Here is a 27,120-nt window from a genome sequence, read left to right as displayed (position 1 = left end):
TCTCTCTCTCTGGTCGGTATCTTGACAGCATACCTTCAATTCTGTGTGTGTGTGTGTGTGTGTGTGTGTGTGTGTGTGTGTGTGTGTGTGTGTGTGTGTGTGTGTGTGTGTGTGTGTGTGTGTGTGTGTGTGCATGAGTGCAGAGAGAGAGAGAGAGAGAGAGAGAGAGAGAGAGAGAGAGAGAGTTGCTTTGAATTTTGCATATATTTGCATCCTTAACAATATATATTTGATTAATTCGTAATACAGGAAGGTGTGTGTGTGTGTGTGTGTGTGTGTGTGTGTGTGTGTGTGTGTGTGTGTGTGTGTGTGTGTGTGTGTGTTTGTAATTCACCTCGGTCGTCTGCTGGTCACCCAGCCAGTCTTCCCCATTACGGAGCGAGCTCAGAGGTCATAGACCGATTTTCGGATAGGACTGAGACCACATCAACACACAACACACACCGGGAAAGCGAGGCCACAACCCCTCGAGTTACATCCCGCACCTATTTACTGCTAGGTGAACAGGGACCACACATTAAGAGGCTTGCCCATTTGCCTCGCCGCTTACCGGGACTCGAACTCGGCCCTCTCGATTGTGAGTCAAGCATGCTAACCGCTACACTACGCGGTGTGTGTGTGTGTGTGTGTGTGTGTGTGTGTGTGTGTGTGTGTGTGTGTGTGTGTGTGTGTGTGTGTGTGTGTGTGTGTGTGTGTGTGTGTGTGTGTGTGTGTGTGTGTGTGTGTGTGATAGTTTTTCTCTCCATTAGTGTGTCACGAATTTTGTGGTGCATATATACCACAGTAACAAAAAGTATCTCTGAATTGACAGTGATGGGAGGCTGTGTGGGGGAAACGTCTTTATGTGAGGGAGGCATGACAGAATGTGTTGTACCTACATACTCCATTTGATTGGATTATCATTATTCTTTTTTTTTCTTTCAAACCGATACATCCAATAAGTGTCTCTCTCTCTCTCTCTCTCTCTCTCTCTCTCTCTCTCTCTCTCTCTCTCTCTCTCTCTCTCAATAATCTTGCTTTTTATTTTTATTATTATTATTATTATTATTATTATTATTATTATTATTATTATTATTATTATTATTATTATTACCACCACCGTCACTATTGTTGCTGGCTGTTGTTATTGATATTACATCTAACTCTGTGTTTAGACCTCATTAATATGCAGCGCCATTTGACCGTGCTGTTATGACACTAAATTAATCTCTCTCTCTCTCTCTCTCTCTCTCTCTCTCTCTCTCTCTCTCTCTCTCTCTCTCTCTCTCTCTCTCTCTCTCTCTCTCTCTCTCTCTCTCTCTCTCTCTCTCTCTCTCTCTCTCTCTCTCTCTCTCTGGTAAAAGCTACGAACATCGTCTATCACCTTCACACAGATGATAGGCATTTTACCCTCCCATACATTCCCTATCCATTTGTCTACTTCTATCCACTTCCCCCCAACTCTGGTACCGTTGAGGAAACACTCTACACAGATCCCCGGCGCAATGCAAGCCGGTCCAGTTATAGAGCAAAGCAAGCAGCCGTATTCATTATTCTTGTGGGACTTGCTTCCTTGGTTCATTGTTGCTAATGAAGCTTGACTCTGCTGCATCATGTCTTATCGTCACTGCGGACTGATTGTAAAGGAATTCTTGCCCGACCGACCGCCAGATTATCACACAAAGCCTCAGCCTTCCTGTTTCCCTTCAACACCTTGACGAGCTTCCCCCGCGCCCTGGCCTCCATACCGTAGTTTCCGTGGTCATTCAACATTTTCTTCAATATTTTTCGTCATTCCTGTTTGAAGACTCTTTTGTTCTTATTTTCTCTTATATTTAGTTTCATGATTCCTTTTTTTTTTTTTTTTTAGCTCAGACTTTTCTTTTAACTTTTCTTCAACTTGTGTACTTTTTTTTTTTCTGTTCAATGTTGTCTTTACCATCTACACTGTCATATCTTTCAAATGTTTCGCTTTTTTTTTCCTCCTAACTTTACCTTAACTGTTCTCTATAACTCAAGTATCGTTTTTTTTTTCTTTACTGATGTTGTCATATTTTTCTCGTCTTTTAAGTATTTAATGGTCTCAATGTTCCTTTCTCTGATGTTCTCTTAACTCATGTCTTTTACCTATCCGGTGGTGCGTCTTTCCTATTTTCTGGATCACGTTTTTCTAGTCTTTCGGCTTTTTTCTTCACTTGCCTTCACGCCTTCCTCAGTAACCCTTATGTCCTTCTCCCATCCAGTGCTGTGTGTCACTGGCAAGCTGTCTTTCAAGTATTTCACGTTCTCTCTTCCAACTTTGCCTTCACGATTTTCGCCTCAACACCTTAATATATATTCTGTTTGTATCTCCATACTTCTCTAGTCTTTCAGATTTTCGCCTTTCATTTCTGCTTCACGATTTTCTCGATAATTTCTGCGTCATTTCCCTCTTTGTATCTCCATATCTGTCATGTCTTTCACGTTTTCATTTCTTTTCTCTGCCTTCACTATTCCCACGATAACTTTCATATGACCCTTTCCATGACAATCGTTGTTTGTCCTGTCTCAAGTTGCTCATTGTTCACCTCATTCAAAGCCTCACTTCAGATGATCCTTAAGACTGTGTCCAAAACATTACGGATGTTTAGAATGGCTTGAATTTTATCTGTCCATGTCATATTTCACACCCTCTAGGATTATTGAGAATCTTTATCTATAAAAAAAAATGTATATTATAGTTTATGTTAATTGATTACCATACTAATATTTCTGGGGTATATATGGGCCATATTCTGAAACGGTCCTGCTCCGCACATCCACTATATTCTAACAACTCTACGTGAAGTTACTGGTATTTTTTATTTTCAAGATTCTGGTGACAAATTAACGTCATGGTAAGAGGATGAAGCATTTCCGAATATGGTCATGTAAAGGAGCTTGAACTAAACCAGTACCAAAGACACCAACAGTGGAATGATTCGTGGTATGCTGAAATGTTTAGATTTAATTGACAATAGAAAGTTTACAGAATCGAGGAATACTTCATTGTCGTTCATGCTTAAATACTTTGTACCAGGATGACCGAGTTGGTAGGAGTCAGTGACCTTTGGAAGCTTCTTATCTTACGAGCATGAGAGGAGGCAGCATTGAGACTTTGAGCCTCAAGATTAGGGAAAGTGAGTGGAATGTACGCATAAGTCTGTCAGGAAGAGTCAGTCACTCTTTGAATCTCATTATCTTTACTAGCAAGATAGGAAGTAGTAACAAGCCTTAGAGCCAAAAATTAGAGAAAGTATGTGGAGTGTTGTAGAGTATTTCAGAACCAATTCCTTTTTATTTCTTTTTATTTCTTCTCATGATTACTGATCAAGAAAATTTTGTTAGAATGTTATATACTCGTATGAGAACCTCAGATGCATGATAGCAGGAGCGCTTCCGCCGCGTGTTACGTCATCCAGTGTAACGGGGCACGAAGGAAGTGACGTACAGTAGGTGTGTCGTGAAATGGAAATAAAGATGATGTTTGCTTATTTGCTGCTGTGTGTTGTTGCCGTTCTTGATTTTGTATGATTTTATTTATTTTCTTCCATCTGTATCCATCCTTTCATCCATCTATCCATTTATCTACCCGTCTATTTATTTTCTATTTTTGTATACTTAATAATTTTACATAAATATACTTATAACGTGTAAAAAAACAGGTATAAAAAAGAAAAACGGCATAACTTTCATTTGGCGCTTTCTCCTACCTCTCTTCTTCCCCCTGCCCCCCATCGAAAAAAAAAAAAAACAAGAAAAGAAAATCCGTTGATCAGTAGAGTAAGAGAATAAATAAATAAATAGATAAACGCTGCACAATTTCTTCATGCTCTCCTCTTGCAGTAGACTTGTAATCCAGGTCTTGGGAAGAGTGTGTGTGTACGAAGCAGGCTCATTTTGTGTTACTGATATGCGAAGTGAGGGAAGAGCAAGGACACAGGAGGGTTAATACATATTTTGTGTCCCTCACCTCTTAGTACGCTTATGTTACTGAGGGATGGAGGGAAGGAAAGACACAGGAGGATTAGTAAGCTTAATTTAGTACGTCTCTCATCTCTTAGTACACTCAAGTTACTGGGACGCTAGGGAAGGGAAGGACAAAGGAAGGTTAGTAAGCTTCATATAATATACGTCCCACATCTCTTAGTATATTCATGTTACTGGGGAAAGGAAAGACATAAGAGGATTAGTAAGCTTAATTTTGTACGTTTCTTTTCTCTTTGTACATATACGCGCCAGGTGTGCTGTAAGTACCGCCTTACTCTTGTCTTGTCACGCCTCCACATCCCGGCGTCCTCTTACACAAACGCTTCACGCTTTCTCACCATTTCACATTTCTCGCTAGTATTTTTTTCTTTTTTTGCATCCAGCTTGGGAAAATATACGAAACACACACACACACACACACACACACACACACACACACACACACACACACACACACACACACACACACACACACACACACACCGCGTAGTGTAGTAGTTAGCACGCTCGACTCACAACCGAGAGGCCCGGGTTCGAGTCCCGGTAAGCGGCGAGGCAAATGGGCAAGCCTCTTAATGTGTGGCCTCTGTTCACCTAGCAGTAAATAGGTACGGGATGTAACTCGAGGGGTTGTGGCCTCGCTTTCCCGGTGTGTGTTGTGTGTTGATGTGGTCTCAGTCCTACCCGAAGATCGGTCTATGAGCTCTGAGCTCGCTCCGTAATGGGAAAGACTGGCTGGGTGACCAGCAGGCGACCGAGGTGAATTACACACACACACACACACACACACACAAAAAAAAAAAAAAAAAAAAAAAAAAAAAAAAAAAAAGAAGGAGTTAACAATCATTGGAACATATGTGCCACCAAAAACAAACTCATGGACTAACCAAGAATATAGAGACATGATAGATGACACAATAAGGAGTCTTACAAGAATCATTAAGGAAAGGAGAAAAGTGATATTGATAGGAGATTTCAACTGTAAGGAGGTAGACTGGGAAAATTATGAAAGTGGTATGGGGGAAGATGCCTGGGGAGATAGATTCCTGAACCTAATGATAGATAATTTGATGGTCCAAAGAGTAAAGGAAAACACAAGATTCAGAGGAAACGATGAGCCGGCAAGATTAGACCTAGTTTTTACAAGGGATATACCAATTAACGATGATATAAGATACAAGTGCCCATTGGGAAAGAGTGACCATGTAATATTAGAGATGGATATAGAAGAAGGAAAGGAAGATAGAGATGAATCATACAAAGGAGACCGATTAAATTACAGAAAGGCTGATATTGAGAATCTCAAGAACTATTTTAAAAACAAACTGGGAGGAGATGGAAAACTCATTAACGGTTCAAGAGAAATATAACTTATTTTTGGAAATATACAAAACTGGGGTCAGGGAATATGTTCCGAAATATAGACCTAAAGAAGAAGGAAAGAAAGATTGGTTTAATGCAAGATGTGCTAGGGCAAAGGAGAAACGAGATGGAGCATGGAAAAGGTGGAGAAGAAACAGAAATCCAGAAAATAAGGAAAACTTCAAAACAGCAAGAAATGAATATGCTAAGGTGAGAAAGGAAGAAGAAAAGAACTATGAAAAGGACATTGTCGAAAAATGTAAGGAACAACCAAAATTGTTCTACAGATTCATAAATGGAAAAATAAGACAAAAAGAAACAATAGAAAGGTTAAAAGGAGAAAACGGAATGGTGGAAGACCCAAAAGTATGGCAGAACTGTTAAATAGTAAATTTCATGAGGTCTTTACTAAGGAATCCAAATTTGAAAGACCACAGGGTAATAGAGACTGTCTATATGAAAGAGATTAAAGTAACCAAGCTTGAAATAAAAAGTTGATGACGGAATTGGATGAGGAAAAGGCAATGGGACCGGATGAAGTCTCAGGCAGAATACTGAAAGAATGTAGGGAAGAACTAGCAAGTCCAATATACAACATCATAAAATGCTCAATAGAAAATGGAACAGTGCCAGTGGAGTGGAAAAGAGCTGAGGTGGTTCCCATATATAAGAGCGGAAGGAAGGAAGAACCTTTAAATTACAGACCGGTATCACTAACTAGTGTAATATGCAAGATGTGTGAAAAAGTAATAAAGAAGCAATGGATTGAGTTTCTTGAAGACAACAAAATATTATCAAATAGCCAATTTGGTTTTAGAAAAGGTCGGTCATGTGTGACAAATTTATTGAGTTTCTACTCTAGAATAGTTGATAAAGTACAAGAGAGAGAGGATGGGTTGACTGTATTTATTTAGATCTAAAAAGGCTTTTGATAAAGTGCCACATGAAAGATTACTATGGAAGTTAGAGGAGAAGGGTGGCTTAAAAGGAAGCACATTGAGATGGATGAAGAATTACTTAAGGGGAGAGAAATAAGGACGATAGTTAAAGATATGAAGTCCAAGTGGAGAACAGTAGACAGCGGAGTGCCACAGGGGTCAGTATTGGCACCAATACTTTTCTCGTATATATAAATGACATGCCAGAGGGAGTGAACAGCTACATAAATCTGTTTGCGGACGATGCGAAACTGTGCAGAGTCATTAAACAAAAGAGGATTGTGAAATACTACAGGAAGACTTAAACAAGATCTGGAAATGGAGCAAAAATGGGAGATGGAATTCAATGTGGACAAAAGCCATGTCATGGAAATGGGAAAAAGTGAAAGACGACCAGTGGGAATCTATAAGATGGGAGATGGAGTAGAACTAGAAAAAGTAAAAAGGAAAAGGACTTGGGAGTGACAATGGAAGAAAATAATCAACCGGTTAGCCATATTGATAGAATTTTCAGAGAGACGTATAATTTGCTAAGGAATATTGGAGTAGCATTTCACTATATGGACAAGGAAATGATGAAGAAATTGATAAGTACTAAAATAAGACCTAGATTGGAATATGCAGGAGTTGTGTGGACTCCCATAAAAGAAACACATAAGAAAATTAGAGAGACTACAAAAATGGCTACAAGAATGGTTCCAGAATTTAAAGGGATGGCATATGAGGAGAGACTAAAGGCAATGGATCTACCAACCTTGGAGCAGAGAAGAGAGAGGGGATCTGATACAAGTTTATAAATTGATTAACGGAATGGATGAAGTGGATAATGAGAAACTGATCCTGAGAGAAGAATATGACTTTAGAAGCACAAGATCGCATAGTAAGAAACTAAGGAAGGGACGATGTCTGAGAGATGTTAAAAATTTAGTTTCCGCAAAGATGTGTTGAGACTTGGAACAGTTTGAGTGAGGAAGTGGTATCAGCAAAGAGTGTACATAGTTTTAAAGAAAAATTGGATAAGTGTAGATATGGAGACGGGACCACACGAGCATAAAGCCTAGGCCCTGTAAAACTACAACTAGGTAAATACAACTAGGTAAATACACACACACACACACACACACACACACACACACACACACACACACACACACACACACACACACACACACACACACACACACACACGGCCCGGTAGCTCAGTGGTTAGAGGGCTGGCTTCACAAGCCAGATGACCGGGGTTCGATTCCCCGGCCGGGTGGAGATATTTGGGTCTGTCTCCTTTCACGTGTAGCCCCTGTTCACCTAGCAGTGAGTAGGTAAGGGATGTAAATCGAGGAGTTGTGACCTTGTTGTCCCGGTGTGTGGTGTGTGCCTGGTCTCAGGCCTATCCGAAGATCGGAAACAATGAGCTCTGAGCTCGTTCCGTAGGGTAACGTCTGGCTGTCTCGTCAGAGACTGCAGCAGATCAAACAGTGAATTACACACACACACACACACACACACACACACACACACACACACACACACACACACACACACACACACACACACACACCGCGTAGTGTTGTGGTTAGCACGCTCGACTCACAATCGAGAGGGCCGGGTTCGAGTCCCGGAAAGCGGCGAGGCAAATGGGCAAGGCTCTTAATGTGTGGCCCCTGTTCACCTAGTAGTAAATAGGTACGGGATGTAACTCAAGGGGTTGTGGCCTCGCTTTCCCGGTGTGTGGAGTGTGTTGATGTGGTCTCAGTCCTACCCGAAGATCGGTCTATGAGCTCAGCTTGCTCCGTAATGGGGAAGACTGGCTGGGTGACTAGCAGGCGGCCGAGGTGAATTACACACACACACACACACACACACACACACACACACACACACACACACACACACACACACACACACACACACACACACACACAAATATATCCTATACCATGTCTGTTCCAGTTGAGGTGATCGCAGATACCTGCCAGCCACCCTCGTGAAGGTGGTGGGGGTTTGCACAGTGACCAGCAGGAATAAGACGGGAGCAGAGAAGATGTGCATGCTGGCTGACTACTGTTAACTTAACCTGCCTGACTTGTATCTTTCTCTCCTCAACACTGCCACTGTTTTGGGTGATTCGTTGGGTTAAATTGTCAAATAGATTTTATCCTCTACATTCGCAGTCTTCTAAACATAGTGACTATCTATTTGTGTTGAGTATAACTGCGTATCACAGTGAAGATGTCCAAGTGCTACAGTTTTCAAGGGTATTCAGGAAGTGTGCTGTTTGATAATATGGGTCCCTAACTCCTTTAATCCCTTCACGACTGGGACGCATTTTTATCATAATTTTCTGGGGTCATTAGACGAATTTACTCACATTAGGAAGAGTCTATGAAGGACACAAGAATAATGGCCGAAGTCTTCACTGTTTAAATACCCAACATACGATTCTGAAGCTGTATAAAATCACCAAATAGTAAACAGAATGAATATGAAAACGTGTCCTGGTGCTGAAGGAGTTAAGAGCTTCAGGAAATAAGGAAAGGGGAGAGGGACCAGTCGATATAATATACAAGGCATTCATCTTTAATTTCCCCTCTTGACCTTCACTCTTTCCTGCCCTTTTCCCGTTTTCCTTTCCTTCCTCCTGAGTAACACTTCTTCCCGCCGGCGCCCATTGTTCCCTCTCTCTTCTCCCGTGCCTCTCTTCTTCTCCTTCTCCTTTCATTTTTTTTTCCAATATTGCCTTCTCGGTTTTCTTTCATCGGTTTGACTCTCTCTCTCTCTCTCTCTCTCTCTCTCTCTCTCTCTCTCTCTCTCTCTCTCTCTCTCTCTCTCTCTCTCTCTCTCTCTCTCTCTCTCTCTCTCTCTCTCTCTCTCTCTCTCTCTCTCTCTCTCTCTCTCTCTCTCTCTCTCTCTCTCTCTCTCTCTCTCTCTCTCTCTCTCTCTCTCTCTCTCTCTCTCTCTCTCTCTCTCTCTCTCTGTTTATTCACTATTTTCTTTACCCTTCGTGTCTCTTTCCGTTATGCTTTCCTCTTGTTTTCTTTTTAATTTCGTTTTCTTTTTTTTTATTGGTTTCTTGTTTTCTGGTCTTTTTTTGTTTTCTATTCTTTTTTGGTCTCTTCACTTTTCTTGCTTCTTGTATTGTCTATTTCTCTTCCTGTTTATTCGTGTTTTCTCTCTTGGGTTTGTTCTCCCACCCTTTTTTTTTTTTTTTCACCCCTCGCGTTATCTTTTCCCCCTTTTATCTTATCTTCCCTTATGTTTTTCCCTCCAGTTTTCCTTCTCCAGCTTATCCTTTCCTCCCTGTCCATTGCCTTTCTCTATCTTGTTAATTCTTTTTCCTGTTTCCTACTTATTTTTCAAGTTTTGCCAACAGTTTCTCTTTTATTGAGTTCTTCTGCTTGTTTTCCTTTACCAAACTTGTCTCTTTCTCCTATAGTTTCCACCTTGTTTTCCTTCTTAATTTGCCTCTTTTTTTTTTTTTTACTTGTATTCCTCTTGTTTTTTTCTTTTATCAGATTTTTATATTTTCCTTCTGTCTTTCTTTTCTAATTTATCTTTTACATTCTCAGTTTTTTTCTTCCAAGCTTCGGTGTTTTTTTAATTTTTTTTTTTTACCCACATTGTCTTTTCTTCCTTTTGTTACTGTACTTTCCTCAACTTCTCATATATACCTTCTCCAGCTTATCTTCTCCCTTTGTTTCTTAGTCTGTAATTTCCTTATCAGCTTTCTCGTGTTTTTTTCCTCCCCAGCTTGTTTTTCCCGATTTGGTTCTTGGGTGTGTTTCCTTTTCCACTTTATCTTTTCCGAGTTAATTCCTTTCCATGTGTTTCCTTTCCCATCTAGTTTCACCTTTTGTTTTTGTTTTTTTCTCTCAATTTCCTCGTATTTCATCCCAACTGGTCTTTCATCTGGTGGTTCTTGCTTGTGGTTCCTTCAGCTTGCCTCCTCAGCCGTGTCCAGCCAACCAGCCAGCCAGCCTCTCTAGCCACTCCCCGGCGCCCCAAACCAGAGATCATTGTTCCATTCACACACAATAGTTCTGGCGTGAGTTGGGAAAAGACGGCGCAAGGTCATAGGCGCTGGTTAGGGCGTGACGCAAGCACCACGTCACGTCATCACGACGGACAGGGGCGGGGGTGGAGGGGAGAGGGTAAGCAGGAAAGAAAAAGGAGGTTTGTTAAGTTCTGTAATCGAGTGTGTGTGTGTGTGTGTGTGTGTGTGTGTGTGTGTGTGTGTGTGTGTGTGTGTGTGTGTGTGTGTGTGTGTGTGTGTGTGTCTGTCTGTCTGTCTGTCTGTCTGACTGTGAATCTGTGTTTACCTGTATCTATTTTTAACAGGATTGATTAAGGCTCTTAAAATGTTCCTGTATTTGAATATGACGTTAACAAATCTCTATCTAAATTTAAAATCTCTCCTCTCACCGCTTCATTCTGCTGGCCTATAAATATTTCTCTATCTGAAAAGCCTATTTCAGCACACACCACCCTTATCTTCTTGTCGGATGTTCTGCTCCCTGCGGTCTCTCTCTCTCTCTCTCTCTCTCTCTCTCTCTCTCTCTCTCTCTCTCTCTCTCTCTCTCTCTCTCTCTCTCTCTCTCTCTCTCTCTCTCTCTCTCTCTCTCTCTCTCTCTCTCTCTCTCTCTCTCTCTCTCTCTCTCTCTCTCTCTCTCTCTCTCTCTCTCTCTCTCTCTCTCTCTCTCTCTCTCTCTCTCTCTCTCTCTCTCTCTCTCTCTCTCTCTATTTCGTCTTGTTTATTGTGTTGATATGTGTCTGCGCTGTACATTAATGCATCTCTCTCTCTCTCTCTCTCTCTCTCTCTCTCTCTCTCTCTCTCTCTCTCTCTCTCTCTCTCTCTCTCTCTCTCTCTCTCTCTCTCTCTCTCTCTCTCTCTCTCTCTCTCATAAGTTACCTTTCCATTTGATTTTCTTTTTTATGTTCCCTTTCTACGTAATTATTTATCTATTTTCACTTCTGGTTATTTTCTTTTTGGGTGATTCTTGGACTAATCTGCAATTTTCTTATGTGTGTATTTTGATTATAGCTTTCCTTATTTCTGTGGCTTCCGAATGTAATTATGTTGATATTGAGGTGGTCGTCTCTCTCTCTCTCTCTCTCTCTCTCTCTCTCTCTCTCTCTCTCTCTCTCTCTCTCTCTCTCTCTCTCTCTCTCTCTCTCTCTCTCTCTCTCTGGCACCGACGTAGTAGTTTATGAGGTGGGCGTTGATTAAAGAATGGTGTTAAGCAGAACGTGGTGGTGGTTTTATTGGTGCTCATGCTGCGGGTGTTGAGATCCTGTGTTGCTGTTTACTTTGACCTGCGTGCTCTATGGGTGTGTGTTGTGTCATGCATGCTGTGTTGTCAGTGTATGAGTGTTGTGCTGTATCACTGTTTGGATGTTGTTCTGTGTGCTGTTGTCTCTGTATGCGTGTTCTGTTTGTTGCTTGTTGTGTTCTCAGTGTATAGGTGTTGTTCTGTGTGGTGTGTTGTGTTGTCAGTGTTTAGTGTTGTGTATGCTGTGTGCTGTTGTCATTGCTGTGTTATCAGTGTATAGGTGTTATTCTGTGTGGTGTGTTGTGTTGTCAGTGTTTAGTGTTGTGTATGCTGTGTGCTGTTGTCATTGCTCTGTTCTCAGTGTATAGATGTGTTAGTTAGTGTGTGTGCTGTGTGCTGTTGTCATTGCTGTGTTCTCAGTGTATAGGTGTTGTTCAGTGTCAGTGTATAGTGTTGTGTATGCTGTGTGCTGTTGTCATTGCTCTGTTCTCAGTGTATAGGTGTTAGTTATTCTGTGTGGTGTGTTGTGTTATCAGTGTATAGTGTTGTGTATGTTGTGTGCTGTTGTCGTTGCATGGGTGTTGTTTTATGTGCAGTGTTGTTGTGTGTGGTATGTGCTGTGTTTTCATTGTACAGGTGTTGTGTTTTGTTAAGGTATTGAGCCTCGTTTATAAAAGGTTTCGTTGCCTTATCTCTACTCGTTAATGACTCTAGTGGAAGTGTTTGTTGGTTTCAATTTTGAGAAGCGTCTTGAAACTGCCTTCGTGAAACATCTTTATCTTGACTTTCCACGAGTCGTTAGTGGAAATGTTGCTGTTTCAATATTCAAAAATATTATCCAAATTGATGAGAAATGTCTTGAAGCTTTCCTCTTCAAACAGCTCGTCATAGTAGGTAAAGAGAGAGAGAGAGAGAGAGAGAGAGAGAGAGAGAGAGAGAGAGAGAGAGAGAGAGAGAGAGAGAGAGAGAGAGAGAGAGAGAGATGGTAGTAGTTTACGGTATTCACGGCACAAGTGGTAAATTTGGAATGTTTTTTTTTTTCAAATTTTATTTTCGTAGTTCTCTTGGTAGTTTCCTCTAAATGGACGTCATTTTCTTATTAATTTTTATTTGTTACTAAGTTTTGTTTCATTTTGTAAGTTTGGCATGTTGTTTTTTTTTTTTTTATGCGTTGTAGGACCAGTTCCTTAGTCAGCCTTTTTCGTTTAGGAGATAACCAACAAAAGTATTTCAGACGTGATAAGGTTCCACAGTCAACTTTGGTGCTGCCTTTCCTCATAGAGCGTACCAAGGAAAGAACTGGCAAGACGATAGGGCCAAACTACCAATTCCACGGTGTTTTGTGAGCTATTCAACCAAAACACTTTCCTTGTTGGTAAGCTCCCGAACAAATAGGAGACTGTGATACTGGTCCTTAGATTCTTGTTATTATCCATTTAAGGACGTTTTTTTTTTTTTTTTTTTTTTTGCGTGTGTTAGTTTTTCAAGGCGTTTATGATTGTGGTGACGGGGTTATATTTATTTTAGAGATTATTTGAGATTTTTTTTGTGGAGGTTTCTTGATTCTAATGACGACATAAGAAAGGACTTTGTACTATTAATTGAAAAGAAAAAATACATGAAAACCTTACAAAGCATCTCTAAAAATTATGTTGAGAGAAAATCATGTTGAGAGTCAGATATTTGTGTGTGTGCGTGTGCGTATGTGCGTGTGCGCGCGTGTGTGTTTACATAAACTTGTCTTCCTTCACAAGGCAACTTCTTCGTACTAACCTTTCTTAATAGATTTAGTTTACAAGGAAGGACAGCTTTTCAACTTAGCTCTTCTGAGAACACCATCCAGAGAGATAGATGGATAGATAGATAGATAGATAGATAGATAGATAGAGAGATAGATAGATAGATAGATAGATAGATAGATAGATAGATAGAGAGAGAGAGAGAGAGAGAGAGAGAGAGAGAGAGAGAGAGAGAGAGAGAGAGAGGTGGCAGTGTTTCTCTCCGGCAGCGTGTTTTCATGACGTGAGGTGTCACCTCAAGGCCAGGTTGACGGGGACTGGTAGAGACCAACGTGTGCAAGCTATTGCTCTCACGTACACAGTGTGTGTGTGTGTGTGTGTGTGTGTGTGTGTGTGTGTGTGTGTGTGTGTGTGTGTGTGTGTGTGTGTTGTGCGCGCGTCTCCACGTGTCAGTCAGAGAGAGAGAGAGAGAGAGAGAGAGAGAGAGAGAGAGAGAGAGAGAGAGAGAGAGAGAGAGAGAGAGAGAGCAGTCACTTGTATAGGTAAAACAGTCTGTCACCGTGTGTGTGTGTGTGTGTGTGTGTGTGTGTGTGTGTGTGTGTGTGTGTGTGTGTGTGTGTGTGTGTTGCTATTGGTGACGGATCCAGACCCAGTTTTGATATTCGGGAACACAGGTGTGGGAGTGACCGAGGCGGGGACACCTGGTGCATGCTTCATTAGTACACAGGTGTGGTGGCGTGTGCAGGTGCGTTCCACATCCATGCCTTGTATCCTCCTCAAAAAAAAAAAAAAAAAAATGGGAGCGGTGTTATTTTTCTTTCCTTTTTTTCTGTTTTTTTTTCTTTCTTTTCTCGGTCGGTCAGTTTCGAATGAATTTTTTTTTTTTCTTTCCATTGATATCTTTTACTCGCTCCATTTCGAGTTGCTATTATGTTTCCAGTCTCTCTCTCTCTCTCTCTCTCTCTCTCTCTCTCTCTCTCTCTCTCTCTCTCTCTCTCTCTCTCTCTCTCTCTCTCTCTCTCTCTCTCTCTCTCTCTCTCTCTCTCGAATTATTATCTTTTTCCTATTTCCTCATCTTTATTCGATCTAATATTTGTTTGTAATTTGTTGTTGTTGCTGTTGTTATTGTTGGTGCTTTTGTTATTGTTGCTGCTTTTGTTATTGTTGGTGCTGTTGTTATTGTTGGTGCTGTTGTTGTTGTTGTTGTTGTTGTTGTTGTTGTTGTTGTTGTTGTTGTTGTTGTTGCTGTTGTAGTTGTTGCTGTTGCTTTTAATTTATATTGTGTTATCTTCATATTTTCTTTTCTCTTTTTTTGTCTTTATTTCTCTCAGTACTCCTTTCTGTCTTCCTTTTCAGTAATAGTCATTTATGTGCTTCATCTTATTTGCGTTTCGGTACCTCTTGTCATGTCGTAACTTCTGAGGTGTACAGTTCGTCGCTATCTGTTTGTTTATTACCACCAGGATATAAGACCATTCCCATTACTGATACTTTTCAATGGTTCACCGCGCTGCACACTTGTATCTCTGTGTGATCTCGTACAGTGTGTTAATCGGTACTCGCCTGCTGTGTAATTCTCCTTCCATTTATGTGTTATTGTTTGAGTTTATGTCTTAAGTAATAAATGTGGGTTGTGGTTGAGGAGAAAGTGGATGAATGGAGGTGAGGATGGGGAGAGGAAAGGAGGTAGGGTTGCAGTGGGGGCAGGGGAGCAGGGGGGAGCATTATTTGGCATGACGCAACATAAAGACTGTTCGTTGTTCGTGGGATGTCAGGGAAACCACCTGCGGCGGGTGCACACTTCCTCTTTCACTCGCCTGTCTGGGAGAAATGATAAGGTGTTGGGAAAGAAGTAGGAAATTTCAAGTCTGATAAGGATGTGACGCGATGTTTCATTTACGTGTTCATTTATTCATTTACTTGTTTATTTATTTGGTTATTCATTTGCTATTTTACTTGTTTATTTATTTATTTATTTATCTATTTTTTTCTATTTGATCTTTTCGTGTATGGCTTACAAATTACAACAGCGTAAAATGTCACTGTTAAGAGTAAGTTACGAAAGTATTTGTGTAGAGTGGGTGGTATTTTTACAAATACGCGTATATTAATATAACAACCGTACTACACTACTCGTATAATTATGAATCTAGCCATACTTAATACACACACACACACACACACACACACACACACACACACACACACACACACACACACAGAGAGAGAGAGAGAGAGAGAGAGAGGGGGGGGGAGACGTCTTTTCCTAGGAGCTTAGAGGCGACGCGTGACCAACAGAACAATGATACAAATACACCTGGTCTAGAAGAAGCACACGGTGTCCGCCAGTCAGGCTTCCTTCCCCTCTTACACTTCCTCGACGGTGTTTTTTATTCCCGCGTCAGGCCGTGTCCAAGACGAAAAGAGATAGTGTTGTAAGCGTTGCACTTTTCCCGGAGACGCGTGTTGCAGTGAGGGACGGCCGAGCAGGACACGAACAGGTTGGGTTGCTGGTATGGGGACGTTCCCTGATTGGTTGGTTACTTTGACACGTGCATCCTTAACTCTAGGCAAAGTTATGTTGTTAATCTTTTGTTTTTGTGCGTTGCTTACTTTATTCATATTGGCTTTTGTTTTGTTCTGTTCATGCGACGAAGATTTTTATCCATGCAAGTTTAACTCGGAATTAATCTTCTGTCATGAATTATTCCCACACCCTTGTCTTACCGAACATATCTTGCTTTGCCCTACCTAACATACATACATTACCTTACCTTACCTTACCTTACCTTACCTTACTAATATCTAACCTTATATTGCTTTATCTTGCCTTACTTTACCATGCCTTACCTTACCTACTTTACTTTACTTTACTTTATCTTATCTGATTATCTGAATTAATCTCATGTAACCTCATCTTACTTAGCCATACATCATCTTCCCTTCCCTTCCCTTCCCTTCTCTTCCAAAACCAAGCCGAAACAAACGCAACACAATTAGACCAAACTTAAACTAAACTGAAGTCATTTAATAGGAAAAATCTTTAGGAAAACGTTGTGGGAGAAACTATCAAGAACGACTCAAGAATTCTGTTCAGTGTATCTACGTAGCTATTAATGATTCATATCCACCACCTTCGCTTCTTAGTAAGGCCCAGCTCGTGTGATGCTGTTGTTATTTAGTATTCCTTTGTGTTTTGTTGTGTCTACTTAATTCCCTCCAACACTACTTACAGTCATACTCACCCTTGTCTCTTCACTCACCAATACGCAGCCTTGCCTTGGGTTTTCTCCATTGTTCACGCTTTGTGTTCACGTTGCTGAGTGTTTGCTGAACGTCGTGTTTCAGCCTTCGGTGGAGAGCTTGTGCTGCTGGAGGCTCAGGCTGGCAGGTGCATGATAAAAGAGATAGATGTAAGGTATGTTAATAAGAAGAAACAGCCAGGTAGATAAATGTATAGATAGATATAGGTAGAAACTAGGAACATTTGTATGCATAGGAAGAGACAGACACAGACAGAGCCGGACTAATGAACAAACACGCGTAGATAACGAAAAATAGTTGAATAAACACATAGATATTATATAATTAGACATTAAACACAGGAACATAAGAAAATAAGGGAAGCTGCAAGAAGCCATCGGGCCTACACGCGGAAGTCCCTGTATAAATCATGTTTGGCTGTTTCCACACATCATCTTCATTCATACATTTGCTTAGTATTTTTTTTTTCTGTTGAGTCAGTACAAACAGTCTGATTACTGAGTTTGTTCCATTCATTCAACATGTGCACTCTATTTAAAAACTAGGTTCTTCCGTGCATATGTGCAAACAGATATATGAATAGAAAGAAACAGGGAAGCAAATGTTTAGATAGAGAAAGAAATAAGGGAAATTATGCACATATTAAGACAGACAAGCAGGCAGGCAGGTTATTAAACTTGTTAGGACAGGATTATATTTATTTTATTCAATCATCTTCGTTCCACTGCTCTCTTCTGTCATTCCCTCATGCCTCTTTTCCACTCACTTCCATATCATACCTTATCTTTCCTTGCATAACATATTTCACTTTATTTTGCCGAACTTTACTATATCTTACCGAACCTTGCCATACCGTACGTACCTTACCATACCTTACCGTACCATACCTTATCGCACCATACCTTACCGTACCTTACCTTATTTTAACCTTACCTTATTTTAACCTTACCTTACCTTACCTTACCGTACTTAACCTTACCTTATCTTACCTTATCTTACCTAACCTTTCCTAACCTTACCTTACCTTACCTTACCTTACCTTACCTTACCTTACGTTGACTTACCTTAATCTTACCTTACCTTATTTCATCAAACCAAACCAAACCTAACCTAACCTAACCTAACCTAATTTGATCTAGTAATACAAAGAAGAATGATATAGGGTAAGATGATGTGGATTTGTGTCGGCGACTCATGATATACATATTGCTTATTTGTTCAGTTAGTTATCTACAACTAATTCTTTGTACATGTATTTATATCCGTGACCTTCGCGTCTTAGCAAGGGCCAGCTCATGTGATGTTGCTGGTATTTGGCCTTCCTTTGTGTTCTTTGGTGTCTGTCTAATGACTTCATCCCCTTCAACACTACTTACATTCATACTCATCTTTGTCTCTCCACTCACCAGTATGCGGCCTTCCCTTGTTTCCCCCCATTGTTCACTATTGGTTCACGAAGCTGACTGTTTACAGAACGTCGTGTTTCAGCCTTCAATGTGGAGGTGGTGGTGTTGGAGGCTCAGGCTGGCAGGGGCTGGATGAAAGGGATCGGAAGGCTAAATGATGACGTGGGGGAGACAGAGACATTACAAGAAACAGAAAAACGGATATTCTAAGTGATAAAAAAAAATAATATCGTAAAAGAGACAGATATATGGAGAGAGAGAGAGAGAGAGATATTCACAGAATTATAATGAAAATAAGGAAGTAGGTAAGTAGTAAGAGATAGAGATATATGGAGAGAGATAGATAGAGGTATGATGAAAAGAAAAGAAAAGTAGATAAGTATGAGACAAGAAAGGAGAAACGGACCAGGGAGACTGACAGAGAAAGATGCGCAGAAATAAAACAAGACACCTGCATGAATAGAGAGGCATAGAGAAGCAGATATATACACAGGCAGAGACAGGCAGATACAGACAGACAAATGAATATATAGGTACGGGGGTTTATAAAGGCAAACAGACAAAATGTATGGATGGATGGATTGACTGATTAATTGATAGACAGACACAAATACACGGACAGGTAAATAGACAGATAGACAGACAGAGAAGTAAATACATAGAGAGCTTTCATGAACGAGTTTTTATTTGTTCATTTTATTATCTTTCCATGGTTCCTCTCTCTCTCTCTCTCTCTCTCTCTCTCTCTCTCTCTCTCTCTCTCTCTCTCTCTCTCTCTCTCTCTCTCTCTCTCTCTCTCTCTCTCTCTCTCTCTCTCTCTCTCTCTCTCTCTTTTACGAGTGTCTGCGCTTCTTCACATATCTCATTCCCTCTCTCTTATCTCTCGGCTCTTCACCTCTCTCTTTTCTCTTCCTCTCTCATCTTACTCTGCTATCCTCGCTCCTCCATTTTTCTTGCTTCCTTAATTCTTTCCTCCTTCCCTTTCTCCATCTCCTTACCTCCCTCCCTTCCTTTCTTCACTCCCCTTCTTTCTCAATCCTCTTCTCTCCGTCTCGTAGGAACATAAGAACACAATGGAAGCTGCAAGAATCCATTAGGCCTATACGTGGCAGGCCTAGTATTATAAAGCCTAAGTTCATCAAGATTTTCTATTTATTTCTTTCACTCTTATTTATAAATCTATCTGGTCTTCTAAATGTTTTCTCTTGACTTGGCACTTGCAACCTGATGACGTGGTGAGGCTCTTCTTGTCCTCTCTCTCTCTCTCTCTCTCTCTCTCTCTCTCTCTCTCTCTCTCTCTCTCTCTCTCTCTCTCTCTCTCTCTCTCCAGAAATATACGCCGAAAGAAATACAAGATTTTTTCGTTTATTTTTTATAGATATTTTTTTTTAATATCTCTAACGGAAATTTAAGGATGACTGATTTTATTTCTTTTTCCCTCTCTTTTCCCCCCTTCATCCTTCAGTGTATAATGTTCAGTTGTTTCCTGACCTTGATCGCTTCCTCTCTACTGCTGACCGTAAGCTGGGCGGAATGGGAGGAAAGCAGGAAGAGGTCGAACAGTAACTGAATTAACTGAATGGTGTGCACGTACGGTAATAATTTCACGAGGGAGTAGTGTGTGTGTGTGTGTGTGTGTGTGTGTGTGTGTGTGTGTGTGTGTGTGTGTGTGTGTTTTAATAATGATATTTTGGTTTATTCATATTGCAGCTTTATAGCTAAAATCCACATGTTACAACGTACTTAATGCTTAAAACATACATACATCTTAAGTATACACCTAACTCCATGGAGCTGTCTTACCATTCGACACCTTGGCTGCCAGATGGCCATCCCGTGTGTATTTTTCTATTCAGGGTTTGTTTCTCCTACCTAGCAACGGGTCACAACTACAGTGCAGACTACAGTGCAAAGAAGCTGCCCAGACTTCTTGATCTGATCCTGTGTGTGTGTGTGTGTGTGTGTGTGTGTGTGTGTGTGTGTGTGTGTGTGTGTGTGTGTGTGTGTGTAATTCACTGTTTGTTTGATCTGTTGCAGTCTCTGACGAGACAGCCAGACGTTACCCTACGGAACGAGCTCAGAGCTCATTATTTCCGATCTTCGGATAGGCCTGAGACCAGGCACACACCACACACCGGAACAACAAGGTCACAACTCCTCGATCTACATCCCGTACCTACTCACTGCTAGGTGAACAGGGCTACACGTGAAAGGAGACACACCCAAATATCTCCACCCGGCCGAGGAATCGAATCCCGGTCCTCTGGCTTGTGAAGCCAGCGCTCTAACCACTGAGCTACCGGGCCGGTAGTGTGTGTGTGTGTGTGTGTGTGTGTGTGTGTGTGTCATCCAGCCAGTCTTCCCTATTACGGAACGAGCTCAGAGCTCATAGCGACCGATCTTCGGTTAGGACTGAGACCACCACACACATCTCAGCACACACCGAGACGGCGGGGCCACAACCCCTCGAGTTACACCAATTTACTGCTAGGTGAACAGGGGCTACACATTAAGAGGCTCGCCCATATTACTCGCCGCTCGCGGGATTCGAACCCGTGCCTTCTTGGTTGTGAGCCAAGCGTGCTAACCACTACACTACGCAGTTGTGTGTGTGTGTGTTTCACTGTTTGATCTGCTGCAGTCTCTGACGAGACAGCCAGACGTTACCCTACGGAACGAGCTCAGAGCTCATTATTTCCGATCTTCGGATAGGCCTGAGACCAGGCACACACCACACACCGGGACAACAAGGTCACAACTCCTCGATTTACATCCCGTACCTACTCACTGCTAGGTGAACAGGGGCTACACGTGAAAGGAGACACACCCAAATATCTCCACCCGGCTGGGGAATCGAAACCCGGTCCTCTGGCTTGTGAAGCCAGCGCTCTAACCACTGAGCTACCGGGCGTGTGTTCAGTGTGTGTGTGTGTGTGTGTGTAATTCACCTCCTCGGTCGCCTGCTGGTCACCCAGCCAGTCTTCCCCATTACGGAGCGAGCTCAGAGCTCATAGACCGATCTTCGGGTAGGACTGAGACCACAACATACTCCATACACCGGGAAAGCGAGGCCACAACCCCTCGAATTACATCTCGCACCTATTTACTGCTAAGTGAATAGGGGCCACACATTCAGAGGCTTGCCCATTTTCCTTGCCGCTTACCGGGACTCGAAGCCGGGCCTCTCTATTGCGAGTCGAGCTTGCTAACCACTACACTACGCGGTGTGTGTGTTTCACTGTTTGATCTGCTGCAGTCTCTGACGAGACAGCCAGACTTTACCCTAGTTGTATTTACCTAGTTGTAGTTTTACAGGGCCTGGGCTTTATGCTCGTGTGGCCTCGTCTCCATATCTACACTTATCCAATCTTACTTTAAAAGTATGCACACTCGTTGCAGACACTACTTCTTCATTTAAACTGTTCCACGTCTCAACACATCTTTGCGGGAAACACTTTTTTAACATCTCTCAGACATCTTCCCTTTCTCAGCTTTTTACTATCCGATCTTGTGCTTCGAATGTCATATTCTTCTCTCAGGATCCGTTTCTCATTATCCACTTGGTCCATTCCGTGCGTGTGTGTGTGTGTGTGTGTGTGTGTGTGTGTGTGTGTGTGTGTGTATGTGTGTGTGTGTGTGTGTGTGAGTGCTACTTATATCGTTATTCATTTATTAATTTTTTTTAATTTTTATAATTTATACACATCTGAGACTAAAACTCGTAATATATCGTCCTCAAATACCAAATTTTCACAAATATATCTTTTGTAAACATTTATGTACCATACTTTGTGTTTATTCATTTACTTTTATTTATTTTGACTATATTTACATGCATCTTCATAATATCATCCCCTAGTAACATATTCCACGGTTCTGCTGCTTCATTTGTAAAAACAACACTGCCACACATCCTTATCTCCTCTCCTCTTGGCAGGTTTCGTGCTGCGTCCTCCTAACATTGAGCCTCTGTCCACATAAGTGTTCATATTCATACGCCTTAGAGTGCTTTTCGACTGCTTTGTGAACACGTTTCGGCGTCTGGTCTCCACCACATTGGTCGGACTCTAGTGGAAGATATTGGTAGTTTTCTTTTTTTTTTTTCAATTTTTTTTTATTAGTAATAGATAAACGAAAGCATTGAGCTGTTCAGGGATCTTTTTATGACTAGTAATAGATTAATGAAGATATTGGAATTATCAAGGATGCTTTGTACGATTCTAGTAATAGATTAACGAATATTATATATTATGCATGAGGAAAAAAAAATCTCACAAAAGTAACCCAAACCGTTTAAAAAATACGGAACCATAGTTGCCATCTTTTTATTTTGGTTTAAGGTACTCGTGTATGTGTGTGTGTGTGTGTGTGTGTGTGTGTGTGTGTGTGTGTGTGTGTGTGTGTGTGTGTGTGTGTGTGTGTGCGTGCTTGCGTGCGTTCGTGCGTTCGTGTGTGTGGGCATGAGCTCTACACAGCGGAGGTCCTTCATGTGGCACTTGACCATCAGGGGACGCGCCAGGGTGTGACACAAGAGTATTATGCACAAGGGCTAGGAAACATAGCGCTGCATTCATACATACTTTGAAGAGAGAGAGAGAGAGAGAGAGAGAGAGAGAGAGAGAGAGAGAGAGAGAGAGAGATTTCAGGTCACCTCAGTTACGGGATCATATTGCACATTAATGAAAAGATATGTTAGGTTGTATATAGAGCACTAATTATGATTCAACGAGGCCGAGAGAACGAGAATGAGTGGCTGACCACATGGTTCTCCTCCTAATCCTCCTCCTCCCCCCCCCTTGTTGAGGGAAAAGAATGAAGGGTGCTTTGTTGTTTTGTAATGAATGTGTACACACTTCCATCTGGTGTGTCTTGCTGCGCCACCTGTGTAATTTAGAAAGAGAGGACGTAGGGCAGCATTTCCCAACCTGGGGTGCTAGCACCCTCTGGGTGTACTGATGTCAATTATAGCGGGTGGTGGGAAGTGATGCACACACTTCACTTTTATCCTTCTAAAGACAAGATATTAGTTAGGGGTGCTGGACTGCTTAGACATGACAACAAGGGGTGCTATGGTCGGAAAAGTTTGGGAAACACTGACGTAGGGAAATTCTGGGGCTTATTGCATTACGTTACGTTTTGAAGGAGAGTGAGAAGTAGTGAAACACAGCGATGGGTTGAATGAAAGTGAACTCAGCAAAAGTGCAATTACAAGGAAGAACATGTTGAAGACTCAGTTGACGGATCTGAAAGGGAAGGGGTGGGATAAATGAAAGCAAAATTTCGAAAGATTAGAATTGCAGTAGAAGGACTGGTAAGGAAAATCAAGAAGAAAAGTGTGGATCTTTGAAGAACTGGATGTTGGGGGTGTGTGAAGGAGGCGATGTCTGGAGAGAGTTTTGTGAGAGGGAGGGATGGGGCGGTGAGGTGGCGGATTGCGTCATACCTCAGCAAACGGAAACGCTTCACGTAGTATTTACTAGAGTGACTGACTTCCTCGCTGTGACGCAATAATCGCCACCCGCCACACACATCCATGTTCCCTCACTACCATTGTACTTAGGTGCACGTTTGAAGCGCACGGATTGTAATTTCTAACATGTTAAGGTAGAGTGTAAATATACAGTAGATAGCCCGTGCTCTTTCAGTATCTTTCAACATGTATCTTGCTCTTCCTTCCTTTTCACTCTTCATTGTTTTCTGTCTGTCTTCAGTAGCTCGTAGGAGAATCTATTTTTATTTTTTCGTTCTTTGTAGTGCATGCCATGTAATGATAACTAATTTCTGATTGTTTTTGAACATTCATCACCGAGTACGATAAAGATTCGTTCACCCTTTGCTAGTCAAATGAAAATATGCAATAAAATAAGCATAGAGCTTGTAATCATTGATTTTTTTTTTCTAAGACACACATACCTATGAAGGATTACGTGTTTACATACATGGATAAGTTGAAAGTGGAATGCAGTCAGTGTTAGCATTTATTATTAAGTAAGCTGCATTCCTTTACGATGGATAAGCGCACTAAACTGTGTAGAAAGTGTGCCTGAAGAGTATTAAGGCAGCCTTTGTATACTAAGTATGTAGTGTGAATGAGTAAAATTACTTGTCAAACGCGTTTTTTGTTCTCTTAACAGCATTGTAAGTGCAGATCGTAGTAAAGCTTGAGACGTGTAGCATTGTAAGTAATAATAAGGGTGCAAGTGACGCAGAATTACTGCCTGTGTCTGTGCCTCTTGATTTGCTTTACAGATAACCACATGTATAAGTTTGTACCACAGCGACGGTGATTTTTTGTACACACTCCTTCCCGATGTCACATCCTTAATTTTAAACATGTTTTTCTCCCAATAATTAAATTTGCTCTCACTTCATTGCATCGCTTAAATCCTTGTGCAAGTTGTTCCCTCACGCCTCAAGCGTACAGAGATTATTGAACATACAGACAGTTTGTTAACTTCAAGGACGTAATGACACCGAAAAATAATAATGATAAAAAAAAAAATCTTTGTTTCGTTTCTGAATCACACTTATTATATTAAGTTTCATGAGAGAGAGAGAGAGAGAGAGAGACCGTGGACATTTTGGACTTTGGTTCTCTGGATGGAGTCTTGGGAGAGCAGTTACCACCCCTTGAAATTTTGTAGCACATCCTGGAAACACAATGCTTCTCTCTTAGATATCTTAACAGTTCTCTAGCCTTAAATCACTGCCTATCTCAGTATTGTTTTATTCCTCTCTCTCTCTCTCTCTCTCTCTCTCTCTCTCTCTCTCTCTCTCTCTCTCTCTCTCTCTCTCTCTCTCTCTCTCTCTCTCTCTCTCTCTCTCTCTCTCTCTCTCTCTCTCTCTCTCTCTCTTCCCACAAACTATTTTTCTCACTATTCTGAATGTTAGCAAGTAACCATATCAGGGTGAGGGTTAAAGAGAGAATCAAGCCACCAATGTAGTGCCTTGAGGTAATCACCTTTCCTTTCCTCTCCTCTCCTTGCCAGGGACCAGAACCGCTATGTCAAGAGGCTGTGGAGTGATGTTCGAGTGGGAGATGTGATCCACCTGTCCTGCAACGAGGTTATCCCAGCAGACATGGTGGTGCTGAATTCCTCGGATGAACATGGTATCTGCTTCATCGAGTCATCAAACCTGGATGGGGAGAGTAACCTGAAGCAGCGGCAGAGTGTGAAGGGCCTCAACCTTGGCTTGGTATGTGGGAAGGGGCAGCCTGAGTTAGGATTGGGAAAACTAGGTATAGTAAGAAGAGGAGGATCAAGAGATTAGGTGTTGTGGGAAGGAGCAGTAAATAATAATGAGTTTTATAAGAGAAGCCTTATAAAAGTTCTGTATATCAGTAAAAACAGTGCAGTGAGCCAGAAATATTTACCTAGGAACTGGGGTGAAAAGAGACTAATATTTATTGATCTATAAATAAATTTGATTTGATAAAAAGTGGTTTAGTGAAAGATGTTTGAAGGTAAAGCTAGTATACTATAGTATTTAGAAAGGTAACTAGTATACATATATGCCTCAGGTGAGCTGATATAATATTTATGTAGAAAGGTAATTATTATACATATATGCCTCAGGTGGGCTGATCAATTTGCCTATTTCATGAAAGTCTTAGAAATATAAATCCAAAAGGTTGAGTCTTTATCTGACACTGTGAGGTCTGAATATTGAATCATGGATGTGGTTACAGGAATCGGTGACTTGTAGGCCTAAATGTTATTGAAAAAGGGGGGGCTATTAATTAAGCATTTTTTAGCCACAACTGATTGATGACATGAGCTTTGCCTTTATTGCAGTGATGATTGTTCTGTCTTCTTTTTCCTTACCACTCAGCCCCTGTTTTAGGTTATAGCTTAGTTTGTCAGGATCTCTACAATTCAAACTATTAAACCTACTGGAGTTGAGGGCTGAGATATGATAAATCAAAACTTCTGTCTGTAGCAAGAAGAGTTTCAAGTGTCCCAGTTCAACTACATGATGGAGGTTGGGCCACCCACCACCAAGATGTACCACTTTACGGGCACCATTCCTCTCAGCACAGGGGAGCGTGTTCCCCTCTCCAAAGACAATCTTCTTCTGAGGGATTGCACCCTCAGAAACACAGATTACATAGAAGGAGTTGTTGTTTATGCTGGTAGGTGGTTTTGTTGTTATTGGAGGTTGTGTATGCTGGTAGGTTATTGTAATTATCATTGTTATTGGAGCAAGGAAGAATAGGCTGTGCATGATAAGGATGAATGGAGATCTTTTTATAATGTTTCCTGTTGTTGGGATTTGCTCTTAAGGGCCTCAGCAGGAGGGTTGTCTGTATGTGGTACAATCAGTAGAATAGATAAGGCACAAGGAAAGCTATACATCTGCTACAGTGCTGGAAAAATTTGTCAGTTTGGTTGTTAGGCACCAATAAAGAAATTTTGGTATATTGTCTTTTAGATGTGAGAGAGAGAGAGAGAGAGAGAGAGAGAGAGAGAGAGAGAGAGAGAGAGAGAGAGAGAGAATTTTGAATGTTTGCCTGTGGGCTCCTTCCCTTTGCTGAGGATGTCAAGCAAGTGTATAGACAAACTTGACAGTTAGTACTTTGATAACATTGGTTTACATACATAACCAATAATAATAACTTTCCACAGGTCGAGAGACCAAAGCCATGCTAAACAACGGAGGAACAAGATATAAACGGTCACGGTTAGAACGGAGAATGAATCTTGAAGTGATATGGTGTGTTGTGATCCTCTTCTTCATGTGCCTCATCTCTGCCACTGGCTCTGGACTCTGGCAGGTGCTGCACCATTTCTTACCAAGTTCTAGTATAGTGAAACTACATGACATTTCTATGTATTAGCAATACCACAATAGGCTGTCAAGTGACACACAAGTATTTCAGTACACAACACATACAAAGTATGCTTTGTATATCATGTCTCATATCTCCACATTACCACATCATAAACATTATTACCTTATTACTACCAAGTGTAGTGGGATTTAATATGAGCTAATTGTCTCCTATAAGCCCACAATTTTTTTTTCAATTTTTATGACCACATTATCAGGTATGGACTATTTCACAGATTCAATGAAGTCATTTGCTCATATCCAGATTACAGTAGTGTGTGTCTGGTCTGTCTTTACTGATAATTGTGCAATGATGAAATGCAAG

General features: G+C 41.2%; 1 protein-coding gene across 3 annotated transcripts in view; it reads left to right on the top strand.

The window, feature by feature from the left end:
* Nucleotides 1-27,120, top strand: part of LOC123517353 (phospholipid-transporting ATPase VA-like) — a 135,009-nt gene that overhangs the window by 62,742 nt on the left and 45,147 nt on the right. For all 3 annotated transcript variants that reach the window (XM_045277367.1, XM_045277368.1, XM_045277369.1), the window contains exons 6-8: nucleotides 24,953-25,160; nucleotides 25,905-26,097; nucleotides 26,591-26,739. In XM_045277367.1, coding sequence (XP_045133302.1) covers nucleotides 24,953-25,160; nucleotides 25,905-26,097; nucleotides 26,591-26,739 — 550 coding nt within the window. The remainder of the gene's footprint in view (nucleotides 1-24,952; nucleotides 25,161-25,904; nucleotides 26,098-26,590; nucleotides 26,740-27,120) is intronic.

This window comes from Portunus trituberculatus, chromosome 42, assembly GCF_017591435.1.
Source record: "Portunus trituberculatus isolate SZX2019 chromosome 42, ASM1759143v1, whole genome shotgun sequence".
Classification (NCBI taxonomy): Eukaryota; Metazoa; Arthropoda; class Malacostraca; order Decapoda; family Portunidae; genus Portunus; species Portunus trituberculatus.
The sequence above is the reverse complement of the archived record's forward strand: the minus strand, read 5'-3'. Positions and strand labels throughout refer to the sequence as shown.